Here is a 12,803-nt window from a genome sequence, read left to right on the forward strand (position 1 = left end):
TAATTTATACTGGCAGGCACTATTTAATGTGCGCACAAAGCAGCACACGAGCTGCTCTTTACCAGCAGTTACATTTAAATTAAGTTTTCAAATATAAGCCATGGAATGGGTGGATGCTTTCTAACATCCCTCTGGTGTGCCTTGTCGTCTGCAGTAAAAAAAAATATGGGGAAAGATAACTTAAAGACTGCACCCAAGTCCAAATATGATGCAGTGTACTTCTACTTTTCAGCTTGTCTAAATTCTATTCCCCAACACAAGTTGGATTGAAATAATAGCCAATTTATGAAAAGCTCTTATTACAGTCATCTCACTTTGTATGCAATAATGCCACAAATATTCTCCTCCATCCTCTGAAATGCACAGACTGACTGCTTTCCAATAATATATACATATATATTTTTCAAATAGTGGATAAATCTAATGATATAAATGTGCAATAGTGAAACAATGAAGCACTTGTTTACAAGCCTTTCAGTGGAGTATAACTACACTGTGGTTTGACAGTGTTGAAATTTTCTATTCCACAGCTAGCAGCAGATGCACCTCACCCTTTGGAGCAGATCCTCTGTGGATATGGTTTCTATTCCCGCCGGTCATAATATTGGTGGGAATAGAAACCGCTTTTACTGACACGAGTAGTGAAAGTGAGAAGTTGTGTATCCGCAGGAGCAACCAAAACAGAACAAGAAACGTGTGACATTTGGAAGGTGACACAAACTCTACAGACAAATTTTCTTGCTTATAGATTTATTTGAACTCAAGCCCTTCATTTACTCATTTACACCTTAAAATGTTGCAGGCACTGCGGGCTCGTGCATGCTGCCAAAATGAACAAAACGTTACAGCAGTACCAAGAAACAAGAAAAAGAATAAAGGGAGGGGGGTGGCTCGCTGCTTGTTGCCCGAATCATCAGACAGGGATGCAGGTCTGGAGCAGTGATGTTCTAAATGCACCAGGAGACTCATCATCTGAAGCGGTCACGTGGTAACAGGCTGTAGACTCTGTACCCTACAGCGGCAGCAGTAGGGGGCTGGGGGTTTGGTGGGCTGTCCTGGGCTCTAACTTTTTCGTAAGCTCACGTCGGCACTGGTGAGCAGTGGCGACAGCGACGTGCTGTCTGATTGGTCGTCTCTCTTCAGAACCAGAAAAGCTTCCCGACTGATTCCCAGCAGCTCTCGGAGTCCATTGTTCTCCAACTGAAATACACAGAGACGGAGAAATGCTGTGTTTAATGCAAACAAAAACAGAATGATTTGCAAATCCCATAAACCCAAATTTTATTGAGCACAGAGATCTCTCCAGATTCTCAGAATCTTTTGAAGATATTAAGCTGCAGATAATTAGATATTCAAAGTCTTCAGAATTATATGTTGACAAATGTTATTCTGAAATTGTTCCACAAGTTGCAGATGCAATTTTTTTGCAGATTGATGAACTTCAGCACATCTTTACTTCTGAGAAACTCTGCCTCTTTAAAAGGCCTTTTTATACCCAATTATGTTGAGTATTAATCTTTATGCCAGTTAACCTAAAATGTTCCTCCATTTTTCCAGCTTTTTGTTGACCCCATCCCAACTTTTTTTTTTTTTTTATTGCTAGTATTAAGTTCAAAATGAGCTACTGTTTTTCTTAAAATGCTACTTTTTCACTACTGTGAATAAAATATGGGTTTATGAGGTTTTAAGAGTTCAAAAGCTCACTGTTGACATCTGGTGGTTAACATGTGGAAACACTACAAATGGTTCTTACTGTCAAAAGCTAAAACCACCTAGCAACGCTAGTTAGCTAAATAGTAACATAAATCTAACTTTTATGGGATTTATGGCTAATTTCAAGTAGTAGAGGTAAAGGCCAAAAAGCCTATAAATATATATCTGTTTAACCTATTGAAAATAGAGAGGCAGGATGTCTAAATGACAAAGTAGGTCAAAGGAAAAAAACAAAGCTAGGAGGAAATGTAAATAAAAAGGCTAATTTTTAATTTAAATGCCCTGTTAAGATCTGCTTTGACATCTCAACTCAACATGAAGCTTTAGTTCATTTTTAAACTCCAAACTCACACTAAATATACTGTTTAAATAAATAAATGAATAAATAACAGAGCACATGAACATTTTTAACTATGACTTGTGATCCAGTTTTGATTCCACCCCTCAGAGGCTTGATCATTTAAGTTTCCACTGATGACTTTTATTGGCATTTGTGTCAAGTGTCAAGTTTTTTGACACTTGTGATCCTCGGTGTCACATGAACAGACATTTTTTTGGGTGGATTTGTAACTTCTGTGGATTTTTTGTACCCTCCCCTGGTCTCAAAGCTTTGGAACAACTGAAGTAATGCTGCTCGGCTTTTACCTCTAGCTGTTTAATCCTCTCCTCATCTTCACATATTCGCTCCTCATCCACCTCTATGGCTTTCCTCATCACGGAGGCCATTTCGTTGATCTTGTCTATGTGTGCTTGCATTTCCTGCAATGATTTTTTTTTAATGCACAAGAAAAGTAAAAAATTGCAAAATAATACATTAAAAGTACTTGCACCAGACACTGACCGTAGTGTGCTGCTCCTTCAGCTGGGTAACGATGGCGGGGTCGTCTCTCTTACTGGCCATGAGAAGTCTGAACACCTGCTCCCTGTATTTGGTCATGATGAGCTCTAAGGCAGACTGGTGTTCTTCCAATGATGTACGCAGCTCTACATGAAGTATGAACACAAGTTCGATTTGCAGGAAGGATAAAATTCCAGCTTTATATTCCGCAAATCAAAGCGAAACTAAAAATGCACTGACCACCCGATCTCTCAACAGAAGAGTTGACATTAAAGGAAACTGCCTACCTTTGTTTTCCTGCTGGAGCTCCCTAATTTGACGGTTTTCCTGCTGGATTCCCAGGACTAGACTGGAACGAGGCCGATGCCGTGCAACCTCGTTCAGGGCGTCTATCTCCTCCTGGTACTATCAATAAAAAGAACAAGCACAAAAACCTTCAGTCTGAAATATAAAATGATAGATCATCAAAACAATTAGAAATACTTTTTAAAAAGTGTTATTCCAGCTTTTTAAATGAAACTTCACGGATTCTACATCAAATGCTTTAGGCCTCACATTTCCCCAAGTTCATGTGACACCCTACCTGTTTCATGGCCTCTACTCGCTTGTTGAGATGTGTCGTCTGTTCGATTAACATCTCAGCAGCGTTGTCATGGTTTCGAAGCCTTTCCACTAATGATTTGGCATCTGCCAGGACCTTCTCTAAGGTACAGTTCATGCCTGAGGAAATACAAGTGATCCTTAAGAGGAGCTAGGACACGGTTGCTTGCAAACATAGTAGTCATCCACCTTGTCAATCCTTCTTTTCTTCCCTTAAGTATTACATTTGGTTAAAGCAATTATCCATTAGCAAGCTATTCATAATAGTGATGACTGACACTATTGAATTATATCTTATTAAAATAGCTTCTTTATTTAAAGGTAGGCTGACTTTGTATCTTAGTTAGACAATGGGGAAAAACTTAGGTCTATAATCTGTAGATACAGCAGCTGCAGTCAAGTGAAAGTTTTCTGGGAACTCTGAACAGTCCTATAAAAACCTATGTATATACCATGATGCAGTAGCTTTTTGCAAGCTATTGCTGCTGTTAAGCAGCAATAGGTTACATCAGTCATTTTCTATAAAAGTAGTCTTTTTCTATATGATGATCACTTTAATATTTTTTAAACACGACTTAAATCAGAAATGCTTGATCTAGTTCTGTTTTATTTGTTCAAACAACAACACCACGATATTGGTATTATACAATTTTAAAAATATCTGTAAACCAAGAAGTAACCTCAACTGAAGCGTCAGCTCTGACTTCAAAATACCAGTTAAAAATCATTCATTGACATTGTGTCTAGGCTTTCTCCTCCTCGACCTACTCGTCATTACAGCTGCCGTGTCAGCTAATTCGCTTATTAGGAGCAAGCCTTACGTGTTTTAGGTGTCAGATTCACTTTACATGATTACTTTGGAAGCATATTCGTCTCAGCTATATAAAACGTGAAGGGAATTAGTATCTCAAAATCCCAAATTCAGTTAGCTGACAACGTAAAACATATTTTAACAACACATACATACATACACAAGCTCGGCTCACGTATTAGCCAACTTACTAATCAGAGTTAAGCTTTCATGCAAATCCACTTACATTCTCGCATTATAAACGGGTGCGTATAACAAATCAGTGTTGCCATTCAATTTTAGATAATGAATTAAACAAAAATGATCATACCTGGGGAAGCCACAGTACAAGACATTGGAATTGCGTTAACCCCGCTGCTACTTCCTGTTGATGTTTGGCAGCTAATATTAGCTAAAGGCTAACATTAGTCCTCATAAAGCAGCCACAAACAGGCTCTAATAAAGATCCGTTCCTCGTTAAAATAGAAGATAATCTCTGCTGATATGAAAATATCGATTTTAACGCGTTTCAAGTTTGCTGTGAACCCAGTTGTGAGATGATAAAAGTAAGTAACCCAACCTATGCCAACCAAGGTTCCCAAAATACCGAATATACCGCGAGATGTTTTATGTTCTCGCGACAGTTACGTCAGAAACAGACAATATGGCGGACCGGCTAACACAACTTCAAGACGCAGTCAATTCGGTAAGGCAAATGTTGAATATTTTAAACATTCTTTGGTAGAAGGAGGTGTTAAAAAATATAAAATGCATCGTTATGTCGTTTAGAGTTGGTAGCTAACGCAAACCAGTGGCTCGAGTAGTTTAGTAACGTGTCAACAACACGGGGTAGCTAACCATTATAGCAATTATCGCTAAAGGCCTGTGTTACTAAACGACCAAACCAGCTCAGTTATTTTAAACAATGAAGTGTTACAGTGTTAAAACGTCGTTTTGAGTAGCTTCATTGAACAAAATGATACAAAATAAATATATTTGGAAAAGAAAACAGTGTTACTACAATACTGTGCAAAAGCAATTTCTTTATATTTGGCTTGCAAGGGACCAAATTTTCTTATTTTTTTCAGTGGTCTTGAACAGATGTTGAACTTATAGGAATTACGAATGGAGAAAAGTAGGTCAGATTTTGATCCTTCATGTTGTACCAGCTTGCTAGAATATTGCAAAGTCTGTTTTTGCCTTACATACTATACTGTATTTCCACGTATTTTTTTCCCGTTTCAACTATTTTCAACTCCCGCTGCAACTATTTGCCATTTTCCAAAACAAACAAACATAATAATAATAATAATAATAATAATAATAATAATAATAATAATAATAATAATAATAATTTAAGGGTGGTTCTAGACCAGGGATGTCAAACTCCTTTTACTAGGTGGCCTACATACAACACACTTTGGGCCGATCAGTGAAACTCCCCTTTCTGTCACTCTCAGTCAGAACTTTAACTATACATTTAATCCCTGAGACATTGTAATATAAGAAAAAGATGCTGGTTTTAACAGTCCTTCTTAGTTTTTCTACACAATAAAGAAAAGTTTGTCAGTGTGACTCGTTGGGCTTAAATTGTAGGAAATAAATGTGCAAAATAACAGAAAACGTTCTTTTGGCTTGTTGTGTAGACTGTCCTGTAATAATATATTTTGTAATGTGACCCCATTGTAAAAAGCATAGATTTCTATAGTAGATGGTTTAAAAAAATGAACTTTCTCTCATTTAATTATTTGGGGGACGTTTTATCTTCAGGAGAAGCTGTAAAGCTTATGAAAATACATTTAAAAGTCCAAAACTTAAGCACGCCTTCACATTTTCACAGTGGGTAAAATTGGATTCTGGCCTCCGGGCTTTATGGTTGACACTGGTAAACTAAATACCTATATTTTATAATAAAAAAAAAATACCTTGATAAAACTGGTGAAAGAAACGTCTTTAAATTTCTTTTGCCTGACGTTTATGTTATCATCAGCAGCTAGTGTCTTGTTTAAATGACAGCGTAACCTATTACTGGTTTTGTTTTGTGTGTCCAGCTTGCTGATCAGTTTTGTAATGCTATCGGCGTCCTGCAACAGTGTGCACCTCCTGCATCTTTCAGTAACATCCAGACAGCTATCAACAAGGATCAGCCAGCAAACCCAACAGAAGGTTTGTGTGTTTTTTACTATGACATTAATTTTAACCATAGTTTTTATATCAGTTTATATCAGTTGATATTAGTTATTTGCCTCTCTATTGATATCTGCTTTTTAAAAGCTGCTAAATATAAAAATTAAAAATTCAAGAGGAGATGAGAGAAACACTCGTCAATGACGTTGCATAGCTTCTCCACCAGAGGTCACTGTGCAACTTCCCTATGGACAACACGTGTTTGTTGCCCATGCAATCAGAAACAGATTGCATGTAATTGCCAACTTGACCTATTGAACCTCAGACTGATATCAGTCAGAATGACTCTATCTTATAGTAACATTTATGGCAGGTTTTAATAACAGTGATGGGGGATGCCTGACAATCTCATTTTGCAGTGAGATTATCAGTATCTGTTTTATCCAATGAGATAAAGTAAAGTTTAACTTTTAGGACATAAATTGTAGTATATGTTATTGCAATATTTAGCATATCACATAATGTTGAAAATGACAGTAATATATTGTAAAAATGTGGTATCAAAGGGTGTCTGGTGATTTCCAGCCCAGTATAGCTGTGTGTTGGTACATGTTATAGCTGTGTGCTGTCACCAGAGGGCAGTATAACAATTATGCAGAACAGTCTGTGAGCTAGACTTGTTTGCATTTGTTCAGTTTCTCCTTCAACTTCGACCCTGATACAGAAAAGATATGTCATAATATGAAAATAACTTCTTTGCAGTGAAATGAAACACGGTATTGAAAATTGTCTACGTATCCACTGTCTGTGTTTCTCATGCTGCTTTTTTTAATTGTTGATTATTTTTTGCCACTGTTTCCTCTTTGTGGTGAACTCCTCTGTTACTCCCTTTCCTGTTAAAGTGAACTCTTCAGCAAATTAGTTTCTAGTATTCACTGTCAGCCAGTGCTACATGTGCTATTGATCTCTTGGTGCACTGCACACAAGCATGTCTGTAGAGGTTGCATACCCAGAATCATCAGGCTACACTAGGGCTGCCACAAACGATTATTTTGATAGTCGACTAGTCACCGATTATTTTTGCGATTAGTCGACTAATCAGATCATGCATCCATTGGACGTAAAACTTACAGCTTATTGCACCAGCATGCATCTGCTCTTATATAACTATCATTAGCTTACAGCTTTAAGTGTTTAAGGTATGTGCTAACTAAAAATAAAGACAAGATGATAGTTTATTACATTTTAATGAAATTTGCAGATTGTTTTGGTGGAGTTTAATAAACTCAGACGTCTGCTCCTTGCTATCTAAAATATAACAGGACACCGGAGTATATTCTCGAGCATCTCACACTTCTGATAATCAGTTGTCTGCTTGACGTTTATTCAGCTGTGTAAAAACTATAACTTTAATTGCAGCCAAACCGATTTACTCAGGAACAAATAAAACACTGAAAAAAGCCAAACAATAACATTTTTAAGTTATCTAAGTGACTTATATATCGTGTTTAACCTGAGTAGCGAAAGATGGCGGTGGATTTGAAAATGATTTGCCGGGAGTCCGGTGTTCTCACCGGCTCTAGTGAGCCTTGAACCCCTGCTAGCTATCGAGCTGGTGGGTAACAAATGTCTCTGAAAACGTCGGAGCGCTTTTGAAAATATGTGGTGTCTTGATAAACTGAGCAGAAATTTGAGGTTTACACAGCTACATTCTCGCCTGAAAATATGTTAAACGTTTATTTTGTGATCCAGAAAGAATAATAAGAGTAATATTAACACTAACTAGCTGCCGCCATTGTTGGAAACTGAGCAGGGCCGTGCTATGAATTCTGGGATAGGTTGGGCCACGAAATATACACCCGACCCATCCTTCAAATCTGGGGAAATGAAGGGTGCATTTGTCGGAGTCTTCGAATTTGGACAGTCTTCGTCGTGTCGCTGTAACGTAATCGGCCTACAAATGCGGGCACAGTAGAATGCGGTTCCTGAATTTGGACACAGCTACGATACCGGACACTGCTTCTTCTTCTTTGGGGTTTAACGGGAGCTGGCATCCTTGGACATGCAGTGCTGCCATCTTCTGTTTCAGTCTGTTATTACACTCTTAAATCCTACTACTTATTCCCGCGTCTTTTGGGATCTTACAAAGCTTCAAACTACGCGTCGACTATTAAATTAGTCGTCGACGATTTTGATAGACGACGTAATCGTGACTAGTCGACTAATCGTGGCAGCCCTAGGCTACAGGGACAAAATCTTATGCAAACTGACATAAATGCAGTACAGACAGGCTTACATAATGTGGAACAGCTTGTTAGCTTGAAAAAATTTGTCTGAAACAGGAATGAAAATGTCCACATTGGTGCTTTGTACAGTACTCACCCCTGATCATACAACACCGGGTCTCCATCACTACATCTACATATCATTCATGATGAGTGTCTCTCTACAACTCAAATGATTTAGTTTCACCACGTCTTTACATTTTACTCAATATTTAGTGACATTTTATCTTTTCACTCTAAATATTATGGTACATAATGATTTTTCTCTTATAAAAAAGGGGGGGAGGGGGTACTTTCTGTGGCTCAACAGCGTGTAGAGTGTGTGTTTGTGTTCTGTTATATATATATATGTGTATATATATATATATATATATATATATATATATATATATATATATATATATATATATATATATATATATATATATATATATATATATATATTTTAATGATTTGCAGGATGCAGGATGATTCACCTGTGTTTTGTTTTTCTTGATCTCTGTTTAGAGTATGCCCAGCTGTTTGCAGCCCTTATAGCCCGAACAGCCAAAGATGTGGATGTACTCATAGACTCGCTGCCCAGTGAGGAGTCCACAGCAGCTCTGCAGGTCAGCACATTCATAAGTATCACCGACTATTTCACATGTGTATATATATTTCAATGTATTAATTCTATTTTCCCGGACATAAAAAAAAAAAAAAACAAATTCAAGTAGAGGAGCACTGTTAGTATGTCTAGCTATCAGTCAGCAGAGGGAAGTGTGTTTTGTGTGTAAACAAACTGTTTATAGTCTATAGTGAAATATGTTAAAGACAACAACAGTCATTCTTGTGTTGATCTCTCTCCCGTAAATAGAAAGATACATGACATCAAATGTCACTTTCCTGTGCACTGCTTTCTGCTATTAGATTAGACTAGAATAGATTAAAGAACAGAAAATTGAGAATAGGATGTTTCCCAGCAAGCATATCTGAGTGCAATACACAGTACTGCCAGTGAGCATTTGTAACACAAATATCTTTGAATTACATTAGTGGTACTCGGAAAACTTGCTAACTTTTTGATCTGTTTCCAGAGACTTTTATCAGTAGACAAAAAGCAAAAACATCTCTTTTAATATTTTATGGCCTTCACTCAAGAGAGGAACGATAAACACCACAGCTGGAGTGTGCCGATAACGAGATTATTTTGAGGAACATCCATTAAGTAAATGGTAAAGCTCACTTAAACCAGTTAAAACTGCCAAATTAGTAATGTTTGGGAAACTTAGACTCTGAGTACACGGGGGAGGGGGTTTCCCTGCATAGAGGAAGTTTTAGTCTGAGCCAAAGGAAAATCACCAGCATTGTTGTTAAATGATTTCTCTAAAAGATTCATGGATCTTGGCAGTATGCACATTTTTGCTGATGACGTGACTAATAATTGTATATATTGCTGGAAAATGAGGTATTTAAGAAACAAAAAACAAACTTTCATTGCTTTTAATCTGCATGGACCAATCATGCTTAATGTCATTACAAGCTCCAAAGGCCTTTTCTGAGCCGAGTAGGTGCTGCTCTTTCTCAAACAAGTATGATATTTATGTCTAGGTAATGTTATAAGAAAGTAAGCCATCCTTACAGGCAGCTCATGTCATTTCTAGCTTTTTATAAGTTGGAGCAGTAGTCGTCAGTCTTTCTGAAAAACAGACGAGCAATATTGTATAATCAGTGGTGTTGGGTCTTTGTGCAAGGATACTTCTATCTTCATGCGGGCCACAGGGCAGCATTTTTTAGATATTAGTGCTGTCAGATGTCAGTGGAATTTTGTGAATGAGGCTTGCTCAGCCCAGAAGTTCTGGTTTCCCTGTAGCTCTCTGAGGGCCGACAATACACGCAACTGGTTTTAGATATAAAGTAAAAAGACATCTGTCATACGAAGCTGTTAGAAATGATCAGCTGTAAGACCACGTCTCAGGAGACTTTCTGCACACATTGCAAATCATGCATGGAATCTCGTCACAGTCTGATGGCAGCTTTTGAACCGTGAAACAGAACTTGTACAAAGTGATTCTCATCAACTATTTAAAAGTTGCTCACACACACCACCTGCGTTGTGTGGGGATATTGGGTGTACCAGGTGGGAATCTTTTATTATTCAGTCAGTTATTGTGAGATCTGATGCTCCCAAGTTATACAGTCATGATCTGCACACAATTAAAGGAAACCTTCACTCAGTTGTTATCAGTTATTTGACGCTCCACAAAAGGGAAAATAAAAACACCAAAGCTGTTTTCATTAAATCTGACTGTCTGTGACCTTTCATCAGGCGGCCAGTCTGCGGCAGCTGGAGGAGGAGAACCATGAGGCAGCAGCTCGGCTAGAAGAGGTGGTTTACCGCGGCGATATGCTGCTGGAGAAGATCCAGAGTGCACTGGCTGACATCGCCCAATCTCAGCTCCGCACCCGCAACGGGGCACCCAGCCAGCCATCACCGGCTGAATCCTGACCCGAGGAATGCATAATATGATTCTGGACAATTTTCAGTCTTTTCAGCTATTTTTTTTTTCTTTGCCTTCAGCCACAATAGGCCATCATTGAAACTGCCAAACATGGTGTGTGTTCACATGTCAAATGTGTGAACATGTAGATGCTGAAGTGGTTCTGTGTGGATGAGGTCATCTTTATGTTTTTTGTTTGTTTTTGAAACGTCATTTCTGCAGCTCAGCTAAAGAAGGATGAAGGATGGTGTCTTTACATGCACACGGATCTTTTTTTTCCTGAAATTTTTATTTTAAAAAAACAAAAAAAACTTCTCTGTGGGCTTGAGGAGACCAATCTGACAGGTGTTCTGTGATTTATGTACACTATATGTTATATATTTATGTCTGATTTTGTAGATATTCAATGAAACCATGATAGCTCATCTCTCTGAGGTATTTTCTTTTTTAAATAAACCGTGGACAGCCACATAAGTGTTAATAATATCCCTTTTTTATATAATTTGCAAACTGTTACCACAAGCGTTTTGTACACGAACCATGTGGGTGATGTTAATTGTTGGAGTTTGTTTGTGGCATTGCATCAGTTTCATTTTTTTCATTGGAACTGATACACTAGCAGAAACTGACATGACGTACTGCGAGCCTTTACCAGGAAACGATTACAATTAAAGAATGACCACATTTCAGTTCATGTGACCTTTAAAGGAAATTCTGATGGACACAGCTTTGAGGAACTAAGCTGTGGCTCTTGTATATTTCATAATGTGTTTTGACAAAAACAATAGTGAAAGGAAAAAAAATTTTAAAGGAGGGGGAAAAAACCAACTCCATAATCTGGTTCTATCGACGGTTTGAAACGTTTCAGTAAAAGGCATGAAAATTTCACATTACGGAAAGTTATGTATATGCATGTGTTCTGTTCTAGCTCCTAGTCAGTCTGATACATGATATTTAAAAAAAAATCTAAAGAGCAAAAATCACTTTTGTCACATTTGCAACTAAAATATTTTCACAAGTCATGCAGTGCAATCTTGATTTTTGCAAAACAAATGCTTTCATATTGGCTGAATCCATTTCAGACTGATCTTTGTGAAACCCAGGCTGCAGGCCAGAGACTTTATAGCCCAAATCTAAATATAGGTGCTGTGTCACAGCTCAGTGGGCCCCATTGATGTGAGAAATATAAAAACAGCCTTGTCTGCTGGCCACCACACCCAGACGTGTTAGCGGGACCCACCCGCCTGTCTGCATGTTGACATCATGGTCCTAACAGTAAAAGCACTTAACCCGCCCGAAGTAGGAGATTTATGACAGCAAATCTTCACCTGCCCTGGTTTGGTCAACAAAACTTTGTCTGTGCTCAAATTTTGTTATCTGCGTTTTCATTCACATGTGATTAGTGTAGCTTCTCCCTTTAATGTTCTTTGTTTATCCCAAAGGTCTATAGGACAATCTACAAGGAAATCAAAGAGTCCAGATAGGGTGAAGACATTTCTAAGCACCAGTGATGTGATTATTAAGGAAACAAGTCAGTTCCTTTTTGAAGGGCTCTACTGTAACAATGTTGGAATGTGGACACATTCATTTCGGTTTCTAGTTTAAACAATGAGCACTTTTTAAACGGTTTGTAGGCAGACAAGCTGTTATCATCTCAAACTGCTATGGCAAAGGTCTCAGATTGTGCCTTAATAGAAAGTGTTATAAATGTGGACTGTGTCTGACTTTTATCTTATCATACTTTATTACGTTCTACCTGGTTTATTGCCACTAGATAAACGTAGTCCAATAAAATATCCGTGCGGTTTAGATCAGTTCTACTTATATTTTGAATAGCAGTAACATTTCAGTATGACTAAATCCTGCAGCTTTTTCATTTAGTCAACAATTAGAAACCTGATGCTTGTGTATTGATCACCAATGTGACCTTTTATTGGCCTTACATACCCTCTCATTCATACGGTATTTCA

The 12,803-nt window shown here is 37.8% G+C and overlaps 2 protein-coding genes across 2 annotated transcripts; one reads left to right on the plus strand and one right to left on the minus strand.

The window, feature by feature from the left end:
- Positions 1-733: 733 nt before the first annotated feature.
- Positions 734-4,382, minus strand: fgfr1op2 (FGFR1 oncogene partner 2). The gene is made up of 6 exons (XM_063460280.1): positions 4,273-4,382; positions 3,135-3,271; positions 2,839-2,956; positions 2,555-2,697; positions 2,359-2,472; positions 734-1,200 (listed from the first exon to the last, which is right to left on the minus strand). Exons 1-6 carry the CDS (start codon positions 4,295-4,297, stop codon positions 1,063-1,065), a joined length of 675 nt encoding a protein of 224 aa, XP_063316350.1. The 5' UTR covers positions 4,298-4,382; the 3' UTR covers positions 734-1,062.
- A 180-nt stretch (positions 4,383-4,562) lies between these two features.
- On the plus strand, positions 4,563-12,630 carry med21 (mediator complex subunit 21). The gene is made up of 4 exons (XM_063460281.1): positions 4,563-4,647; positions 5,993-6,107; positions 8,861-8,961; positions 10,662-12,630. The coding sequence occupies exons 1-4, from the start codon at positions 4,564-4,566 to the stop codon at positions 10,839-10,841; spliced, it is 480 nt and encodes a 159-aa protein (XP_063316351.1). The 5' UTR covers position 4,563; the 3' UTR covers positions 10,842-12,630.
- Positions 12,631-12,803: the final 173 nt, after the last annotated feature.

Source organism: Pelmatolapia mariae, linkage group LG17, assembly GCF_036321145.2.
Source record: "Pelmatolapia mariae isolate MD_Pm_ZW linkage group LG17, Pm_UMD_F_2, whole genome shotgun sequence".
Classification (NCBI taxonomy): Eukaryota; Metazoa; Chordata; class Actinopteri; order Cichliformes; family Cichlidae; genus Pelmatolapia; species Pelmatolapia mariae.